The sequence below is a fragment of the Leptodactylus fuscus genome, chromosome 1, assembly GCF_031893055.1.
Source record: "Leptodactylus fuscus isolate aLepFus1 chromosome 1, aLepFus1.hap2, whole genome shotgun sequence".
In the NCBI taxonomy this organism is placed as follows: Eukaryota; Metazoa; Chordata; class Amphibia; order Anura; family Leptodactylidae; genus Leptodactylus; species Leptodactylus fuscus.
The window spans coordinates 136,278,783-136,301,457 of NC_134265.1; the positions used below are offsets into that span (position 1 = coordinate 136,278,783).

Sequence of the window (22,675 nt, forward strand, 5' to 3'; positions counted from 1 at the left end):
GTAATTCTCCACAGTGGTCCTCACACAGTAAAATATGCTCCACAGTGGTCCCAACACAGTATAATGTTCAACAGTGATTCCCGCACAGTATAATATGCTCCACAGTGTTCCCAGTCCACGCACAGTATAATGCTCCACAGTGGCCTCTTCTCAGTATAATGCTCTACATTGGATCCCACACAGTATAATATGCTCCACAGTGGCCCCTGTACAGTATAATGCTCCACAGTGGACTCCGCACAGTATAATGTGCTCCACTGTGACAATATAATGCTCCACAGTGGCCCCCATACAATATAATATGCTGTACAGTGACCACTACACAGTATAATGCACCACAGTGGCCCCCATACAGTACAATGCTCCACAGTGGCCCCCACTTGCGCACTACCGGCCTCAACATTCAGCCCCTGTTTCTGCTCCAGGAGTAGTAGTGATGTAGTAACGTCACTTACATCGTGCCTGCAGCACTCTGAAGGCTGCGGACCAGAGACAGAAGAACAGCAGGGGAATGGGGCAAGGTGAGTATTAGGGGATTTTATTTTTGCTTGACACTGTGGGGGAACCAGTAGACGGACATAATATTGTAGGGGAAACAGCATGGGAAATGTACTGTACAAACTGTATGGCAGAGGGACATGCTACTGTATGGCAACTGGAGTGGGACATTATAATGTTGGGGCCTATCATGTTACGGTGACTGTAGGGGTATAATACTGTGTGGGGGCACAAAAAGGAATGGGTGTGAATGGGCGGAGCAAGTTGGAAGTGGGTGGGGATAAATTTGCAGCAGCGCACATAGCTTGCCACACATTTTGTCTCTCTTTGGGCTAGTTCACACAGGGACATGGAGGAGGATTTTGACAGCGGAATCCACGTTATAATCCTCCCCCATAGAATGTTAGTCTATGTAGTGGGCTAGTTTTGTTTTTTTTTCGCTAGCATTTTTTTACTCTAGGCGAAAAAAGAAGCAACATGACCTTTCTTCAGGCGTTTTCCGCCTGAAGAAAGCAATAGAAGTGAATAGGGAGCGCAAAACGCGCGTTTTTTACCGCACTGTTTTTGCGGCCCGTTCTCTTTAAGGATGGGAAAACCACCTGGAAGCGGTTTTTACAAAAAAAACGCTCCACAAAAAGCGGGATAAGGTCCAAAAAACGCTTCCTAATTAGGAAGCGTTTTTTTTTCCAGTGCCAAAATAAGCCACACGTAATTTACGTGTGAACTAAACCAAGTTTCACGGTTGATACTCAGTCATGTGAGTATAAGGTTAGTCTATACTCACACAACAGTGAACATCAGCCATGTGAAAGACATATTTTTTAATGGCGTCACATGACCGCATTAATCTGTTGGTGAACAGGAGCTGTTCACGAGGGCTAATCCTTATGCAGATCCAGTGGTCAATATGTCATACAAATATGAGTTTTTCTGCAACAGACTCTGCAAAATACACATTGGGATTACTTATGGCAAATCTTGAAGGTGTGAACAAAGCCTGAGTAGAAAAAACTGTATTACAGAATGAGCTTGTCCTCTACTAGTTATCTGGATACTTCAGGCTGAACACATTGAATAGTAACATAGGAATACCTTCAGGGGTTCGTGCACTATCCTGAGGGGAGAATACTTTTTACACACGGAATATGCATCACGTGATGGTTTCATTTATAAAGCGCCAACATGTAAAATAACATAATTCTTTGTAAAGGTAACAGTAACTAGTATAATAGTAGGCGTCCAGTCGTTGGGATACACTGACTAGCAGGACATGCTGGCACTTGCAGTTCTCCAAATGCCTCAGGTTGACTAACCTGATAAAGCCGTGTTCACCTGGCGTCCTGGCCAGCAGATGGCGCTCACACAGACTACATGATTGAATGGCTGACAGTGGTTCACTGTGGTGACGTCAGGATGCTGTTGGCAGGGGGTGCAGGGAGGAAAGCCTGCCCACCGCTACCTCCCCTCACACAGTGCGGGACACACAAGGGGGCAGGTCTGGCACTCTGTGGAAGGACTGCTTCAAACTTTTTTTTTTTTTTTGCTTGAGTCTGTTTTTTTGGGTTTGTCCATGTTCCGTGTGGAGCTTACAAGAATGGTTACACTGGGCACCTAACTGCTGAATTCCGTGCCATATTCCCCGGTCGTGCCAAACACTGCACGCTATAAAGGTAGAAGGAGAAGGTAAAGTACCAGAGCAGACCAGGCTGCTGACAAAGAGCTCATTGTACGGGAGCTGGAGGACAAGCAGCAGGCGGCACAGGGGCTGCCAGGCAGCCCCTCCACTTGCCTCATTTGCCAGCTTCACTTTTCTGAGGAACTTTGGATGCTGTAAGGATTGCACTACAAGCAAGCTGCCAGGATGTCCAGGAGAGCTGAGGGGCTGGGGGCTGTGCTGCTGGGGCTGCTGGCAGTGTACACGGGGCTGCTTCATCGGGCTGCAGGTAAGAGCCACATGCCATGTACTCTATTGTGTGGGCATCCTGAGTGGGTGGGCAGTAGTGTGTGGCAGATAACACGTGTGCATGGCTAATACACTGCTTCATCGTCTGTGCCCCTGATGATTTCATGGGAGGTCACATCTGGGCTGTTTACCTATATAGTACTATAGGATTGTGCAGGACTCCTGTGTGTAGCTTGGGGGTGGGCAGGCAATGTGATGGTTGGCTTCAGCTGGTATCTTCAGCATGCATCCTGGATAATACCTTCCCTCCTAGGGGTATTAGTCATTAATCTTATAGAGGTGGCCATGGATGTGAGGATAACTCTCATGAATGCTGGGTGGAGTAGCCATCTCCAGTGCTGTAACATTCAACAAAATAATCTGCCAGGATTTTCATTGTGAGTCAATCTGAAAATGCAATTGTTATGTGTGCAAGAACTGGAATAATTCTCCATTGTGTAATATGGGTTTATTTCATAGACTGGATTAGTTTCTGCTCCACCTTTGTGGGCATCTAGTAGGACACACCCTTAATAGAGAAACCCCAGATCATCTGCTAAATGGCCAACTCAAGTGGTAATGGGGGTGGTGGGCTTAATGGGTGACTGCGCAATATGCAAACAACACCTACTTTCTCTCAGTAAGACTTGTGAGGCCAATCAGAAGTGCCAAGACGTCTCCTATGTGGGCACATCCTCACTCCATGTACTTTTTTGAATCTTCAAATAAATGTAAAAGGAAGACTGTGCAGCCCTTCTGGCACCGCTGACTGGCATAAGAAGAGTCAGTCGCCACCCTTGGCATACAGCAGACTGTCCTTGGCCACCTTTAAGGGCATTTTGTAGATATTCCTCAAGTCAGATAGTCGCTTTAACATGTCTGCAGGCATTTTATTGTTACCTCATTACTTTCTATTTTTTTGGGGGGAGGGGGGTGTTGGTTTGCATAGCCTAAAGCCTGTGAACGATGTATTGGAGAAATGTCTACAAAGTGACCCTGTAGAATAAAATAATATTGTAACAGTTATCTGATTCTTGTGCTGTAGGAGAAGCATTAATTGGAGACACACCCTTAGAAACTAGTATATTAGTGGTCTTGACTCATTATTTGAAGGGGTCATTGGGGGCTTTATAATGTCTGGATTGCCTAAGAGATTGCAGGAAGGTCATAAGTGCATGCAGAATATCAGTGCAGATAACTGCTGAGAGTATGTGGTACTAGAGTGGATAGGGGTTATCTTATCACTGGTGTCCTATCAGTACTGGACAATGGGGGTCACTACTGTGTACACCATATACTGTATACCCCTGCTGATCACTACAGGCGTCAACAATTGAGCACTAATACAAGGCCCTCTCTATTTAATCACTTTGTCTCAGGATGGGTCAATCTGGTGTCAATCCATTCAGCAATCTGGGGTGTTTGACTGTGATTTTTTTTTTTTGTTCCTACTGACCCTGCTGAGCTGAGAATTTCTACAGTTCAAAGTGCAGCAGGGATTGTGAGCATAGCTCAGGGGAGTGTGAGTGACCTTGTATATTGGAGTGGACATGTTAATCAAATGCATGTTTTGAAAGAACTTTTCTTCTCCTAGTCCAGCTCTAATCCATTTAGCTCTCCCCGGGAGGTGACAGATGCTTGGATTGTGGACTTCCTGTTGCTCAGCTCCAGGGTCCTGTACTTTCAGCCTCACTGCCATTTGTTGTATTACCTGGAGGAGGGGGAGGGGGTCTTGCTGCCTCTTGTGAGATGGGAGACATTTGATCTGAGTTTGTAGGCAGGTTTCTCTTTATCCATTGTTGATTTATGATGACCCCTTTTGAGAGTGCACAGTGGGATGATCCTTTACTTGTAATGAAAAGTTTAGTGTTTAGGCCGTTACTTATTACATGTTTATATGTGAATGAACACACAAAACATGATCATATTTGATAACATTTTGAGAAACAATTATTTATTTCTGATTGCAAGATTTTCAACAATGCTGACCAACGTTTATTATCACTAAACTCAATTATTTTATATCACAAAAGGAGGCTTGAGACATGTGGGTAAATGCAGTTGTGGTGGGGTTCAGTGTTTGAGGGGCTACTGTTACCAGATACCATTTACATGTCTTCATCTGCCAATGAATATTGCCTGTCTGTGGTCAGCTTACAGAACCACATTTAAGTATCCAATACACATTATGGGGTCTGAGATTAAAGCCCCACGTGGCGTCCCGCAGCAAAAAAAAAGCTGCCGAAAGAAGCGCAGCAGCAGCGCGGTACTGCTATTCCCTCAGTGAGTTAGACAGAAAGTTCACAGAGGTTTCCTCTGCGGACTTTGTTTCAATTATACCTATGGGGAAACCACCTGCATTTTCTTAGGTATAAGGGTATGTTCACACGGCAGAAAATGAAGAGGAATTCCTTTTCATTTTCCACCACCACCATTTTCTTTTTTATGTTGATTGTGAGCCCCAATGTTAATTTTTTTCTCTTCAGTATGTCTTTTTTTTTTTGGAATATAGGATGGAAATCCATGCAAACAGGGGTAGAACATACAAACTCCTTGCAGATGGTTTTTTGCCCTTGGCGGGATTTGAACACCAGGACTCCAGCACTGCAAGGCTGCGGTGCTAACCACTGAGCCACCCCATTTTCACCACAGTTTTGTAGAGAAGGGATGCCTATGCAGTGCATCGGAATTCCGTCGCGACATCCCGCTACTGATTAGGCCTGGATGAATGGGTCTAAGCAGGGAGTTTCGAATTGCAGAAACTGTGGCTGAATTAGCGGCAATATCAAGCAGGACACTTTTTTTTTTCTCCGTTCTGCTGCGATCTCTGCCTCCCATTGAAACAATGGGAGGCGGATTCCAAGAGGAACCTGCTCCAGATTTGTTGGCAAAGTTTGCCCCCAAATCCACAGCAAATTCCTCCATGTGAACACAGCCTAATTGACATTCTGCAATTTTCTGCAGAATTCTGCGTTTTGGAAATCGCAGTGCATCTGCAGCACGGTTTTTACTGCAAAGGGGGCATTGGATTTGCCAGAATCCCATCCACTTTGCTCTGACTGTAAAATGCAGCGATTTTTCGGGCAAATCACACCGTTTACGCCATGTGGGGCCACGGCCCGACTGTTTATTATGTATGGCCATGGGGACCCCCCAAATCTCTGTTATGGGGTTGTGCATGTTGAATTTCAATACCTGATTCTTTCCTCCCTGGAGATCAGGGCTGTGCAGATGGGGTTGTGGTCAATTTTGTGTGGAGTTGGGGGAAAAAAAGCTACCAACTCCAGCTTCGAAATAAAATGATTTAAACTATGTTATACAATTATTAATCACATACTAGTTTGTTATATATTTACTTTAATAGGATTTCAGTCAATAGCTCTTTAATGAATTTGATGATTTAAGGCTAGTTCACACGGGATTCCGTGTGAACACATTCTGTCACGGCTGCTGCGACAGGTTGCCTGTGCAGTGCACTGGCATCCCGTTGCAGCTTTCCGCTCCGGATTAGACCCAAATGAATGGGCCTAGTGCGGAGGGTGGTATTGCGAGGCGGACGCCTTGGCTGAATCTGCCACGAAATCCGCCTGAAGAAAGGGCATCTCGCTTTTTTTTCCATGAGTGGGAACAAACCACTTGCAGAAAAAGGAAATGACCGGCTCTCATTGATTTCAAAGAGTCAAGATGTCAAACAGTTGGGGGGAATAGCCATGCAGGGAAATGTGAAGGAATTGCTGTCAGCAGACAGTTATTGAAAGTCATTGAGCACTATTACAATGCCATTGCCTGCTTGGTGTATAACTTTCCTAGGGATAAAACAATGACGCTGCTCACCAAGGAGAGGACAACTTTTCTTGGAGATTGTACTGCTGGAAAATGTACATTAGAATCTAAGCATTCATGATGGCTAGAAAATTGTTCCGGTAGTTGTACACAGGACATTTACATTTCATTATATAAATTGTACCATACCCCATTGAAGAAGTTCCATGCATACAGTACCCAATGATGAATTATATGGTGCTGCAGCTCTGTAGTACATATTCATATTGGGGTACATGTTTTTCCATTCACAGTGGATCTATGATGGCTGTAATCCAGCTAGCTGTCCGAGAGCAGCAGATAATGTTGTATGGCAAGACAATTGATGTTTGGGATGTCCAGGCTGTAGCTTTAAGCTGGTGATGCATGTAACTTAGCCATTGGTGGAATGCTTGTTCAGGTGACAGATGACTTCTATCTTGCTTGACGCCTTTGCAGTGGTTTATCTCCCTGTGAACAAAAGGATCAATCAGTTGAAATCCGTAATCCCCAATATCTTCTACACAGAGAGAGGCGAGAGTCCCCTCATACATACATTACATTGTCATCCAAAACCCATTGATTTGGATATGTTCACCTGACCATCTAATGTGTTTTACTTTTCCCAAATGACAAGTGTTGGGTGACATAAAGATTGTCCATTTGGATTTTAGACTCTGTTGTTAGTGGTTTTCTATCCATTTCCCAGTTTTAAGTATGTACTGTTTGTTTTTGAGGAATTCAGGCAAGATAGGTGTTAGCCAAACCAGTGTTTGACCGCTATACAAGGCCAGTTTTACTGACAAGTTGTAGGCATTGTAATCCTACCTTGTGTATAGCCACCTTATCCTTTTATATTAATAGAAAATTGTTCAGTGTTAGATAAATGTCAGTCCTTGGCATCAAACCTAAACAACTGTAATTGTTTCCATTGTTACACTGCACGTGTAATCTTGCATGCTTTTTGCTGAGTGAAGGTTCTTGCAAGGAACGTCTGAGAACTTGGATGCATCTGGTACAAGACCCTCTATTTCCTATATATTTTTATTACATTATCCACCAGCACTGGAGAGTTTGTTTTTTTTTCTTCTTCAGTTGATGTGCCTATTTTCTCTTCCAAAGACACACTGGGTTAGGTTATTGTAAATTTGGATACAGTAAACGTCAGAAATTGTGAATGTGGTGTCTTAATATCTGTCCAGTGTCTCCTAGTGAATGAGACAATGTCCTTGGGTTTGCACACCATGATGTTCTTTTGTTTAGTTTACTTTAGGTGACCTCACTTTGAAGATATTTATGACTTTACTTTCAGGATAACATCACTTCAGAGATATTTACCTCCATGTGTGAGGACATACACAGAAGAAAGAGATCCACCACTTTTTACAGATGTAGTTTGATTCATCTAGGGCTTGTGACTACACAAAAAGGGAAGAATATGTGAGATGAACGCTGCTGACCCTAAAATCACTTGTACGCACAGAACAACAATGTATCTCTCCTTTTGGCAGCTACTTTTGGTGTAGATAGCCATATGTTGTGGCCGACATGACGATGATCATTGTGTCTATAGTGGAGGTCACTGTTTATTAGAAGTCCATTGTACCATCAGATTTCTTAACCATACAGAGCCAGTTATTAATCTCTTATGTAGACATCTGTGGATAGAAATGTTTCCATAATAGGCGCATTTTAATTCATAGCAGATTCCTTCTTTTTATTACTAATCATAGTGTGTTTGTTTTATTCGGACACATAGATCCATTTACTGGTCCCACATGGTTTACTCTTACTATTATTTGAGTGGTTGTAGATGACTCTGAAGCAGACAGAAACTGACTTTTCCCAACTGAGGTTAGGTTTCTTCTTTCTTCCAACTGGAAGTGATCTGATATCTACAGAACAATCTCTGCTCATGCGTCTTGGCATGTGTGTCTTGGTCTTGTATCTTTTCTTTGTTCCCAATAATAACATTGAGATTGTAACTGTTCCAATAATTCTTGTTTCACTGTCCTCATGTTTGACCTGCACATTTTACAAGGGAACCAATCTTCATCTCTTGTGCTAACATATATTTATTTTTTCTTGGTCAAAGAAGCATTTTAGACATTGTGATGTGCAGGAAAGTTTATATAGCTTGAAGGTAAGTTTACATGAAGTGGTCACCAAGTAGCCAAACAATACATGATGAGAGTAGTTTTATCCAAGAGCAAACAGAATTGTACCTATATGGGTTTAGGTTACTATAATCTCAGCTGACATAACACCACACCAAAAACAAAGATAGATTATTTAGGATTACTAGACAGGCTAAAGATGGCTATGTGACCTACATATGTACACTATAAAAGTAACAGAATAACATATTACAGCAAAAATATATATCTCTTTATTATTCATATTTTCTGATGGGGAAGAATGGGCTTCACATAAGACCGATAGAACAACCAACTGCAGTAGGGTGGATAACTTTTACTCTTGTGTATATGGACACATGGAGGTTGGTGAAAGGTCTTCTTTAACCTTTTCCAGACCACTCATAGACTATATACTCCTTCTTCTTCCTCATATACCGTGTTTCCCCGAAAATAAGACAGTGTCTTATATTAAATTTTGGTCTTAAAGTTATGCTATGTCTTATTTTCAGGGGATGTCTTATTTTATTTTTTTGTGCTGCTGCCACCACTGCTGCGCAAAAGTTGTATGAAGAAAAACATTGCAGCCGGCTGAACGCTGTGTTTAGTGCTCTGTGTGCGCAGATGTGCTGGCTGCTGACGCCACTGCGATACATTGTATCCACTGTTCCTGCTGCTGTAGGAAGAGCTGGGAGATGCCGTAGTGTATGCACAGCGGGCATCTCCCAGCTCATCCTACAGCAGCAGGAACAGTGGATACAATGTATCGCAGTGGCGTCAGCAGCCGGCATGCCTGTGCACACGGAACATCACGCACTGTGTTCATCCAGCTGCAATGTTTTTCTTCATACAATTTGTGCGCAGAAAAATTATTATTGGGGGATGTCTTATTTTCAGGGGGTGCCTTATATTAGGCAATTCACCAAAACCTCTGCTATGTCTTATTTTCGGGGAAACAGGGTAAGGATCACAATGTACTTTTTTTTTTTTTTTTTTTTACATTTAAGTATGTCTTTTGTAGAATGGGAGGAAATCCACACAAACACGGGGAGAACATACAAACTCCTTGCAGATGTTGTTCTTTGCGGGATTCAAACCCAGGACTCCAGCGCTGCAAGGCTGCAGTGCTAACCACTGAGACAGCATGTTGCCCCAATTATGGTTTTACAGTTTCTATCTGAGTGGCTTTGCATAATACTAGAGAAGGCGCTTCAGCTATTGTGGGACTATAAGTCCCAGCATGTCCACTTGCTCTGCCGTTCTTGCCGCTACCCATAGAAGTGAAGGGGGCATGCTGAGAGTTGTCATTTCACAGCAGCCGGACTGCCGAAGATTGCTGGTCCCTGTGCTAGGGTATTTTCAGTAACTGACATTCAGTCAGAACGAATAGCAAAAAATGCAGGTCCATGGGTCTGTCACATGGTGATCCATCAGCTATGGTTTTCTGCTGGAAATTGAGAGACGAAGCGATCTAGCATAACATATAAGGCTGTTGTTTGACCATTTCCAAATCTTGAGGTCAAGAAGTTAGACAGAAAAGCGCTGAATGATTTTCATTGTTCATTTTAGGCCTAATGTTACGGTCAGGCTTGTAAAACTCTATGATTTTTGTGATTTAGTGGACAATAATATCTTTATAAAACATTATGGACATGGGCATTTATCTGAGCTGCTCCTACTGTCAGGTCAAGCAGCCACCGTTAGGGTGCGTTCACACAGAGTAAAATGGAGTGTATTTTGGAGTGTAATTTTACACATGTAAAAAAAATTTACACGCGTATTTCGGAGCTTTTTTTTTACATGTGGCGTTTCAAAAGCGTTTACGGAGCGTTTTTTGGAGTGTTTACGGAATCGTTTTTTTACACGCGTAAACGCTATTGAAACTCCACTTGTAAAAAAAAAAAAACGCTCCAAAATACGCGCGTAAATTTTTTACATGTGTAAAATTACATTCCATTTTACTCCGCAGCATAAACGGAGCGTTTACGTGAGCAAAAAACGCAGCGTATATGCTCATAATATTGAAACTTAATGATAGAAATAATGATTGATTTTTTTTGTGTGAGTTTACTTGCAGGGTATTCTTCTTCCTTGCAAATAAATGTTGATGTGTTTGGTGAGTTCACTAAAGAAAAGACGGACAGTAGGGGAGAATGAATCCCATCTGACTAGTGCTCACTTGTAACCTGCCTTTGTTATGCTCTTTGGTGTTGTTCATCAGCATTGTCATTTGTGTGGAAATGGCTTTCATTACTAATTACAAAACTAGACCGCCTTCCATTGGCATTGTACAAAGGGCTAAGTTCCTGTTTAGCTATTGGCCTATAGCAGGTGCCTGTGAAAACAAATATGTGTTTGAGAGGCTGTGATATTTACAGGGTGGATATCAACTAACTTTCTGTTTGAACTCTTTAAGTTTTATATTAAAGGGGTTGTCCAGGGCCAGTAAAAAGGGTCTTCTGTTTTTTTAGAAACAGCACTACCGTATATACTCGAGTATAAGCCGACCCGAATATAAGCCGACCCCCCTAATTTTACCACAGAAAACTGGGAAAACTTATTGACTCGAGTATAAGCCTAGGGGGGAAATGCAGCAGCTGCTGGAAAATTTCAAAAATTAAAATGGTCGGAGTTTTTGGGTGCAGTAGATGCTGTGAAAGGGGAGGGGGTGTTTTGGTTGTCTGTCTGCCCCTTCCCTGAGCTTGAGGACAGTTTTTTCTTCCCCTACTTGGAATTCAGGCTGACTGAATATAGGGGATCTGCAATGCTCCTATTAACCCCTTCCAGATGGAACAGGAGCACTGCAGATACCTTATATTCAGTAGACCGGGCACTGTCAGACACAGGGATACCTAATGTGTATGTGTGTCACAGTCATTTTCTACTTTTGTATGTATTCTAAGGAAAGTGAGAGTGATTTAGAACTCTTATATTTTTTTTTTTAAATCTTCTTTTTTTTTTTGCACTGTTTTATGAGAGATTCTATACATTGATATTGTGGCAGGTCATAGACCCCCCCTCGTTAAAAAAAAAAAAAAAAAAATAATAATAATTTTTTTTTTTTTTTTTTGCTGACTCGAGTATAAGCCGAGGGGGGCTTTTTCAGCTCAAAAACTGGGCTGAAAAATTCAGCTTATACTCGAGTATATACGGTAAGTCTGTTCATGAGCCATGTATGTTATTGCAGTTCAGTTTCATTCAGTGAGCAGCAATATTGGGCAGACTGACGCTGCAGCCATCATATGTCTGTTTAGGATGTCGTCACTGCAACAGGAAGCTGCATGGGACAAGTGGGTGTTGGAATAGAAGCTGTGGGGATTGGTCATGTTAACGTCAGTGCTATGTTCTGTTGTTCTACTCAAAGTTTTTCCTAGGCTGATTTTGAAGCTAAGTCTGCCTCAAAAAACCGCCTCCCATTCTTTTCAATGGGAGTCAGTAGCAGGTTTTTTGTTTTATCCTCTAGCTGATTTTTTTTTTTTTTTTTTTTTTTTTTTTTTTTTTAGCTAGAGGAAAAAAAAAAAGCAGCCTGGTGGCTCAGTGGTTAGCATTGCAGCCTTGCAGCGCTGGAGTACTGGGTTAGATTCCTGCCAGGAACATCATCTGCAAGGAGTTTGTATGTTCTCCCCGTGTTTGTGTGGGTTTCTTCCCACACTCCAAAGACATACTGATAGGAGAGCATAAGAAGCGGATCCTGCCTTGAAAGCCATTTTTTTTGTCTGTTTTTCATGCGTGTTTTGATGCTTTTTTTTGTTTTTGCAAAAATCACATCAGAAACCGTGAGCGTTTTTTAAGGTGAAGTTTCCAGGTCCATTCAGTGTGCTGGAGAAAAAAACCACGACAAAAATCTTGTAAAAAAAAAAAAAAAAAAAAAAAAAAAAAAACATCAAAAAAAGTTTCCTATTCCTATTTTTCGGGCTGCAAAAAACTCTTATGTGAAGATAGCCTAAGTAGAGCAGAACAATGAATGCCTTGGATTTTGGAAATAACAGACACCAATGAAGCTGAAAAGACCACATTGTCTATAATGGGGCCTAGTGAGCTTCCATTCCGCCAGCCATCATTTAGCCTAAGGTGAATGTGATCTTTTTGTATATAATTTAGTCATTGTGTAGTGAGCAATGTCTGCTAGAATATTATTTTCAGAATACTGTCTTTACAAACAGAAAAGGTTCTAGACTGTATTTCTGGAATTATAAATACAGAAAGTACATTATTGGATATGGGCATAAATTGGTTTGAGTTGAACTAACTTTAATGCTGAGTAGACTTGTCTAAGACATTGGGGCCCTATTCTCATTATTGTTTGACCAGCTGCAGTTCAATAGGACAAACTGAAATACCAGGCACAGCCACTAGTATGGCCCTACAACTAGTGCAAGCAAAGAAGAAAATGTCATCCCTTTATATGGCGGTTGTACCCTACTGATCAAATATTGATGAACAATCCCAAGCACAGGCCAACAATGTCAAATGGTCCAAAATCAATTTAGCATGGCAAGAAACTTCAATGCAAGTTTGAACTGCACGTAATATATTACTCTGCAAAACCAGTGGTATCTTCCTACATTTCATAAAACGAATTTAACGGAAGCCATAAAATGTGGCAGTGTATGACTAGACTGAAGAGCCTTGTAGCTGTACTGAGAGAATCTTGTTTGCAATATGTATGTGTTTTTATTAGAAGCAGGCGATAACGTTTTTTCATATCTGGAGAAGGAGTCTTGTTTTCGTTGCGTGGGAGTTCAGGGTCTAGGATCACAGGCCTCTCCTTTCTATGTCCCTCTTGACCAGGAAACAGACAGACATTTCAAGTTGTTCAGTCCCTTTGGAGTTGTTACTCAATAAAGGAAGTTGTTATTAGGCTAAGTATGTCTGAGGGTTATGCAGGGCTCAAGGCTTTCAGTCAGGCAGTTAAACCTTTTCAGGAAAAGAACAGTGAGGAATTAGCACAGTGAAAGAGGATGCATTGTTTGTCAGTCCCAAACCTTTCTCTTATTTATTCCATTTGCAAGTTGTTTCAGCATAAGTAGGAGAACAATGGCGAATGAATACAAGACGGGCCCACCTTCTCCGATCCTCAGTTTAGAAGTAAAAGCTTTGAAGTTATCCTAAGTGTATATTGTTTATGCTGTTGATCAATGTCATAAGGTATCTTTATAGTTAATAATATAGCTTTGTACACTTAGATCCCTGTAGACCTTTGCCTTGCTTGTAGTCAGTATGCCCAAAGTGTCACACACACTACCCCATGTGCCCTAACCTTATATTATATTTATCTATCAATCATTTGATCCATATCGGCATGTAAGAGTGTTACAGGACACAATCGAGTGCCCAAAGTTTAATGCAGAGGCTAAAAAAAAAGGTTTTCGAGTGAACAGGTACAAATAATTTGTTTTCCAATTTTTGCAGCCATTTATGTTTAGGACAAAGGGACTGCTTCTTTACCCTAAAAAAGGGTTATGCCTGTTATTGCATCTTGGCTTGATGAAAACGCATACATTTTTGGACAGATTGATAATCTAGTTCAATAGACCAAAGGAAATTGGAGTCAAGAATGTGAATACTTTTCTAGAGGAAAGTTATTGTGATCATTCTAGAATACATGTATGGGAAAGGCTTCATGCCCAGGCTTACCACAAAATTACCATATGTAGATATAATATATACTTTTGTCACATTTTACATAATGTTATTCTTTTTTTATTGCCACGTCTTATTCCTTTAACTAGTGCTAGTTAACAGATCACATAAAAACCTAGACAAAAATTCAGTGTTTTAATGCCCCCTGCTTACCTCTGCAATGAGTCAGGGTCTCTTAACTCAATCAGGGACCAGTCTAAAGAACAAATATTTAAGTATGCTTTTATTACACCTTCATGTCATTCCCAGAAACCCTTTCCATATGTTCTCCGCGAGAGTCGGCTAGGTCTTTTTTTTTTATTGTTGGGAATCCTATTCGAATCCACTACCTCAGTATAAAGGACACTTTGTTGACTTTGTGGTTCTGCCTGTTTAGATATAAAGGGGTGCAGACTTAAGGGATACAGTTTAAAAGAAAATTTGGAAAGAAATAAGTAAAACAAAATTCCTCTTAAAGGCAGCTGATCTTTCTTCACAGGTTGTATTCACTTATCCATGTTCTTGACAAGAATACTTTTGGCAAGAAGGACAGGAATGAAAACAAAGTAACACATGAAGGCTTTTTTGTTCTCAGTACTCTTCATTCAGTTGTCTTAAGCTTTTTTCACATCTTTGTCGGAGATTCTGTCTGAAACCTCCATTGCAGATGCAGTCAAAAATCAACGGCAGTGACAAAATGATGGACAATATAACACATACCTGACAGAGCCTATGTTTAGGCAACAGGGTGAACCAGGATCCATTTGTGTCTGTCATATGATAAACTCATCCTTGATGACCTTTCTATTTTTCTGCCCCTATATTGTAACATAAAAATGAAAAAACATTCCTCTTCATATGCCAAATTAGTTGCATATGTTTATTATAAAAAAAAAAAAAGGGGGGGGGGGTAATCTGTTCAGGACTGCCTGTGTGAGCCATGGTAGAGAACGTGTATATATACTTACCATATACATTAAACAGCTTCAGCTGAACTTTTTTTGGGGGGCAGTTATGGGGAGCAGGAGCAAAGCACGAGCAGTAGAAGATACGCCCATTTTCATCTCATTTGATTAATATTAAAATCTTGATTTTTCATGAAAATGAATCTACAAAGCAAAATAAGAAAGGAACATTTGGAAAGTGTAGATGCAGCCCTACAAGGCACTGTCATTTCTATGAAACCAATTTTCCTGCTGACAGACTTCCTTTAAATCAGAATCCGCTCCAAAAAACGCTTCCCGTGGCATTCCACTCTGGATTAGGCCCAAATTAATGGGCCTAGTCGGGAGGGACTGTCGTGCTGCAGACGCCCGCGGCTCATTCAGCCGTGCCCTATCTTCGGCAAGATAGGGCAGCTCGCTTTTTTTTTTTTTTTTTTTTTTTTTACCACGAGCTGGAAGAAACCGATCGTGGAAAAAAGAAGTGAGCGTCTCTCGTTAAACTCAATGGGAGGCATTTCTGCATTTCTTGGAGCTCGATTCTGATACGGATTCCGCGTCAAAATCTGGACCAAAAAACTCTGTGTGAACTCTGCTTTATATAAATATTGCTAAAATTGCACATTGAAAATTTTATGTTTTTTTTTTTCTTACATAGACTAGTTCTAATGGAAGAATTATGTTCCCAGATCTTTATGGACACCTTTAACAATATTGAGTGAATAGCATTAGTAATTAATAATAGAGGGATATATGTTTGGTGCACTCAGAAGTATCATCTAAGTAGCAAGGAATAATTGAGACGGCATCTAAGTGAGAGTGAGTGGCGTAAAACGCAGATTGACTTCAATGGGTGCCGGCATACGCGCGTATCACATTGAAAGCAATAGGTAAAAATCCTCCCATTGATTTCAAAGGGTAGCGCGTGTATGCCGGCACTCACTTTGAACGTGTTTACGTTCAGAATGAGCGGAGCATAAACTCTGTGTGAAGGCTCCCTAAAGAGTATAAAAATAATTACAGGGTCATACATGTGTCCGTCCTGCTGTCCTCTCACTATTTCCAGCTATGCTTTAATTTAGCTTCTAGTGCTTTACTATGTTTGTTGATTTGATGAGCTCCTTTTAAGTGACTTTAACTGTGGGATCTTACAAAGGTGTTTGTATATAGTTGGAGCATGATGAAAAATGCACTTTGCTTACGCCAACTATATGCAAGTTCCCCATTGCCTGTTCAGTATGAATAGTGGGAAGTAACAAATGACATTATGAGAAGACTTTTCCTCCAGAGAATATTTTACCGAAAGCTAATAGAAGTGTCATGGTTATTGAGCACAAATATTACATACAAATAAAAAAAATAATTTCTTGTCCCTGTTAATGGACATAGATATGGATACATATTTAGGTGGAAACAAGAAACTTGGCACCATCTTGGCACTATGCCAGCCATAGAGAAGAAAGGACAACAAATGATAGAAGAATTTTAAAGTAAGGCCTGGTCCACATCTGCGTTCGGAGAGTTCACTTGGGTCCCCAAGTGGACTCCCAAACGGAAACTTGAATGCAGAATGGGGCATAAGTAATTGAGGCAAAAGGGTTACTTTAAAGATGGTAATGTAACTTCAATAGCTATTTCTTCCATCTTGCCCATACACATGCAGGCTTGGCATCTGCTCACTAGGGTTAGGGAGAATAAGCCTCTGTTAGACACCTTTCCTATGAGAAGAAAAGGTCAGGCTTGTTGAAATACAACATGCCCAATCCTTTCTTACTTCAATATCATCTATTGCGGGTGACTTAGTGTGCTCCATACACATAAGATGACTGGGTGGTGCTGCCAATATCGACAGGATCAGATGACTTGCTTTTTATTTATGGTCACCTTTAAACTCTCCCTTTCTCTTTCAGATTTATAATTTTTCTGCAGATGGGAATAAAGACATAAACATATTTTTACAGCTCTCCTTTGCTTGTGTCTGCCTCTTAGGATTTCGTCCATATGAAGTTATCCTGTAATATTCCTATTCTGTAGTGTTTTCATTCACGTCCTATATCTGGTTGATGGTTAATAAGTAAACTGGTCATAGGCTTTTTCTAAAACCAACTGTGTAAAGCCCAGTGCAGTAACAAAGGGGAAAAAAATGGTATAGATTACCTGTCCCATCTTTGTCCTTTGTATGCGCTGAAGAGGGAGGTAGTCTGCTGGTTTATGTGAGGTCAGTCACTGGTTAAAAGAGAAAACAAAGAGCTTGTCTTAGGTTTCAGAGAAAAGGTTCAGAAGTGATCAGCTATCTTGTAAAATGGAATCGGCTTTAAACTGTGCAATAAACTTTAAAAGGCCAGTGCAAACCGATACTGCAACACTTCAATAAGCCATTCATGTCAGGCTCCTGAAAAGCAGTTAATGTACATACACTGCATGGAGGTATGCACTGATACTTTAAGTGGCCATACCATTATCTCTCCATCAGCCAACTATGAAATGTTTCTGAGCATGCATGTTTATTTCAAGAATAAAGAGAAGAATCTTCCCTTGAAGTAAAAAAATAAATCAGGCATGGTGAAATCTAGCATGCCCAATCCTTCTCTAGGCTCAAATCTTCCCCAGTTTGTGGGCCATCAGGAGGCCATATTTGATGGGTTTGGCCAGCTATGATCTGATGTGCATGGCCATCTTAAAAAGAGCCTGTCATGGACTTTTGGTATACTAAACCACCCTCAGATTTTGACCAAAAATGTGGTCTGGCAGGTTGGCTGAAAATAGAAGTGTATGGAATCATCAGTCATATTTCTGTGACTGATTGCCGATTGACCAGCTTAGTTCATGTTCCTAGTGGTATCATTCATACAAATGATCCCTTGCAGGATCGATCAGATCTGAAAATGACGTATCTTTGCTTAAACTACTGACAAAAGTCTGACCCCGATCTTTCTCTTTTTTTATGGACTAGAAGGATGGAATTTTTATAACACAATTTCGTCTTATGCTTAGCAGTAAATTCCCCTTTGGTTTACTTGCCACACACACATTATGTCAGCAGATAGACTGAATATTAAAACTTCCCTCCAGTAGTCTGTTTAACAGGGATAACAGACCACCCAGTTTGCCTGTTAGACGGCATTATAATTTTTGGTGTAAAATAAAGCTGTGGAAAACTGAACTGCATTTTGCACTTGGTTAAAATTTGATGAGTCTTGCACTGTGAAAGGATTTTCATGGCGGTTCACCTACGGCCAAAAATGACTGATAAATCTGGCAGTCGACATTTAGCTTTGTGTGACTGGAATACAAATTTGAGAAATCCCAGCATTAGTCTGTTACCTGCATTAGTAGAAAATAAAACCTGGTGTCTAGAATTGTACTGGGTAAGTAGCTGTAGATGACATGTATACGATCATTGAGCATCTTGTAGTATGACAGTAATATCCCTCGCTGTAATTTTACCTGGGATATGTAGCCTTTGGCGTAAGCATTTTCCACCACACTGTTCACTTTTCTAGGCATTTTGTATTTCTTTGTATAGTTTTATGAGGGATGGAATAACAGCATCTGACTAACTCTATGTATAGTCTTGAGAAAAACAAAGTACACCCCATTTGAATTCTATGGCTTTATGTATCAAGAAACATCTGATCCCTAAAAGATCAACAACCATAAAAGTTAAATGGAAAAGCCATGTGTGAAAACTAAGTGCACCCCATAAATTAGAAGCTTGAAATAATGGTCTTCTGTATGACTTTATCAGTCTCTCACATTGTTCTTCTTTGTAGAGTTTCTTCAGTTGATTGAGATTTGTGGGCATTCATTTATGCATAGCTCTCTAAGGGTAAGTTCACAGAGTTTTTTTGGTACGGAACCTGAGACGGAGGCCGCCTCAGGTTCCGGATCAAAAAATAGGTAGCAGCGACTGAATGCTAGTGCACTTCACCGGCATCCAGTCACGCACTCTGCTCCGGATTAGGCCAATGAATGGGCCTAGTCGGGAGGAGGGAGTGTCTTCAGGCCAAATCGCAAGGCAAAACGACCTGAAGAATGAGCATCTCGCTTCTTTTTCCGGGGGTTGGAACAAAGAACTGAGCGGCTCCCATTGACTTCAATAGGAGCCGTCTTTTTGGTCAGGTATTGAGGCGGATACAGCCTCAAAAAATCCTGACCAAAAACCCTGTGTGAACTTACCCTTAGGCTAAGGCCCCACGGGGCATCCTGCAGTCAAAGAAGCGTAGGGTAGGTCATCACTTGAAGATCAGCTGTTTGAAGCAGCATATTACCTGCAGACATGTTGTAACCTTCATTTTTTTTTTTTTTTACCTAGTTATTCATGTTACAATCCCTGATATCTAGGGTGTGCATAATGCAGTCGTTGTACTACAAATTAAAGTAACTCTTATCTTCATGTAAATTGCAATTATCCATATGGAAATGAGGGGAATGTGATTTGGGGCCATATTTTAGCTTGTCTGGGTTTGGTGTCAGCTTTAGATTCCCAGCATGTTTTTCTCATTTGCATATGAATAATACAGTGATTTACATGAAAATATGTCTCTAAAACTGAACAATAGAGGCATAATTGGAAACTGTAGAATCAATCTACAATGTGCTGTTAGGTTTCTAACCAACTTTTATAGACTCTCTTTGAGGCCGGGGCCACTTTTGGTGTGAACGCCGCTGTGTTCTGGCTGCAGCAGAAATGCTTTGCCAAAATCCCATCCACACATTGTAGGAAAATATGGGCTGCGGAAATGCTGGTGGCTTCCCTATATCTATGATTGAAGCCGAAAGTTCACAAACGAAACCTCAGTGGACTTTCTGTGAAAAGTGTTGTGGGAAAAACCGCAATGCATTGTCGCTGTGGTTTTTCCCGCAGCACTTTTTTACTGCAGCTTACTATGTGGAGCCTTAGCCTGAAGGAGTTGTCCAACAATTGGACCAACCTGTGTAGAGGCTGGGGAAAGTGTAAAGTTAAAAAAAAAAAAAAAAAGCATCTGTCCTGGAATATGTAAAATGATATTAGATCATTGTGAAAATCCATTGTCCAGGGGTAAAATACAGCCTTTGTAAGCAGTTTGCAGAAAAATAATAGTATAAATGATATAGCATGTACAAAAGTTAGTACACGTTCAATTTAAAGGGGCTGTTCATGAATTGAATCAACCCATGTGGAGTCTTGGGGAAGGTGTAGAAGAAATAGCTCCATTGTTTGGGGCTAGTGTCCATTTGGTCTTGTGCCAGTGCCGGTAGTCCAGCACCACACCTGACCATTGAGATCATACTAACATATGTCACTAGTTCCTTACCAGCAGCCACTGAGGCCACTGATTGGTATTAGCAGTATGGGGCGCAGGACTTTTAGCATCCAAGCTTTGGCGCAAAACAGAGCAGGGACACATGAGTGTGGTTTTTTTTTTTTTTTTTCCCTTTACACTTCCTCCAGCCTCTACATGGTTTGGTCCAATTCCTGGGCAACCCCTTTAAATTGGATGCATACTACCAAGTGACTGGGGCTCATACTGTAGCCCTAGATGACTTCTGTACGTGCTACATATTATATAGTATTTATTTTATTATGTCTTTGCAAAATGCTTACAAATGCTGTGTGTTCTCCCTGGAGAATGGATTTTGGCATCCTGACAAATGACCCATCATCAGTTCACATTTTCCTCAAAACTACTTGTGGTATATAAATATAGGTTTAACTATGAGGGCACTAAGAGGAGACCTACAAAGCCGACCATATTAGGTAGTGTAGATGAGGACGGCACATCGCTTGGGCATCTCGAGGTTACAGCTCAATGAGAGACTGAAACAGAATTAAAAAAGAAGTCAAATGATTCATCTACCAGTTGTATATAGATGTCTACAGCTTGGATATATATGCAGTTATCAGCTACTCAGATGTAGATGTTTCTGAGAGACATAAGTATTATGTGGATGGAGAAAAATGAGGCAGGTTTTCATTTTTCACTTGCAAATCTCCAGGTGCCGTGCGGGGCGCCTGGAATGTCACATTGTCAGTTCATCAGCAGTTGTTGAAGGGTTACTCCCTACATCATCCCATCTTTCAGCACAGTTGTGCCTTTTCATTTTCCCCTAGAGTCAACTGTCCATTTCCAAAGATTAACCATTTCCTGGTATCCACTGAATGCAGAACAGAACACATTAATCCACTAGGAATATTACACATTTCATTATTTTATTTCAGCTTTGTGCATTGTAGATCTCGCCCTGCTTGCAGGCCAGAAACTTTTTCTCAAGTAACTTTTCAGTATTTTTTTGGACAAATGGTTTGCATTTTACTAATTGTTACTTTTTTAAGTTTTTATTTAATATAATATTTTGTTGAATTCCAAAGTAATTGAGCTAGGTAATGTGTATAGCCCAGTCACAAGAGTGGTCATTGCTGCTGGCTGAGGGCAGAATACAGTATAGAATGTAACCGATTCCTTTCTATCCAAGGTTCATTTCATGGTATAATTTACTATAATGTGTAATGAGGCAATCCTTCCTCTGTAATTGCGATACTTGATGCCAGGACTATTAGTTACACCACATAGCGAGCCATTACTTTCTAATATGGCAGGATGACTAGATCAGCTATAATTATCAATATGGGCTGTGGACATTTATAGGATGTCGCTAATGTCTTTTAGTGCAAATCAAGACCACAGTCTAATAAATGTAAATCAGTGGGTAACTGCGGTCTGTATATTTAAGCTGAAATTATGCATTTATAAAGGAATTAATTATATTTAATTAAATCTCAATTATGGATTCTGGAAATAGGAATAAAAAAACCAGAAAGATCATCTTCAGTTTCCTAAATTGTCAAGTGAACGATCAGTCACAATGAACGATCAATGGCTTGCAGATTTGTGGACAGAAAACAAAATGACGTTTCAGTAGGATCCTTGGTTTAGACTAGAGGATATTTGTTAAGGGTTATGGAAAATTAATGTTCCCTATGACGGTTTTGGTATGAGTTATGTCCTAGTCAATAATGTGTGGTGGGTATCAGAAAAGGAACTGCTGAGCAGAAAGTATAGCACAATATTTCCCAACCTTTTCATACCAAATACCCCCTAGCCACAAGAAGTGTCAACTGAGTACCCCCAAGGTTAGGCAGCATCCCAATATCAAGGCATCGACATATGGATGATAATAGATGGTCAGCTGGTTGTGCCGAGATCAGTGGTTTCAGCCAACATGCTTCTAATGTTTGTGGTCAGCTTTAGCACTTTACATTCTGGATCACCTGAAAATGGGGGGGGGGGATTACAATTTTTATACTTTTTAGAACACTGGTCTATTGCACTCCCTTTTATAGTGTAAATACTAACTAGACCCTGAATTTATAGTATCCTAGAATATATTTACTTAACCAAGCAGTATAATCAATGCACTTTTCATTTTTTCTCTGCTTTAATATATTGAGCTTGCTGTGAATAAGCTTATTCATATACAAGCAGCGTTTGGACTGTCCTCCTCAGTTTCGCTGTAGTCACACTTTGTAAGACATCGGATAAAACAAGCTTTTATTAATTGTATGCACCATTTATTTATGTTAGCAATGCAGACAACATGCCAAGATTGCAGAACTTTAAATAAAGCAGACGCCATAAATTACACATATGACAGCTCAACAGAGTTACGTGATTCATGATCAAATATTATCATGTTTAAGTATTGACTCAGGCGATTCCTATTTTTACAATGAATAAAATGGTGGCTTGCCAGAT

The 22,675-nt window shown here is 40.7% G+C and overlaps 1 protein-coding gene across 1 annotated transcript in view; it reads left to right on the forward strand.

Moving 5' to 3' along the window:
* Positions 1-1,981: 1,981 nt before the first annotated feature.
* The window catches only part of ROR2 (receptor tyrosine kinase like orphan receptor 2), a 130,077-nt gene continuing 109,383 nt past the window's right edge, over positions 1,982-22,675 (forward strand). Inside the window, exon 1 of the mRNA XM_075276711.1 lies at positions 1,982-2,441. Within this exon, the coding sequence (XP_075132812.1) occupies positions 2,360-2,441 (82 nt within the window). The 5' untranslated portion in view covers positions 1,982-2,359. The remainder of the gene's footprint in view (positions 2,442-22,675) is intronic.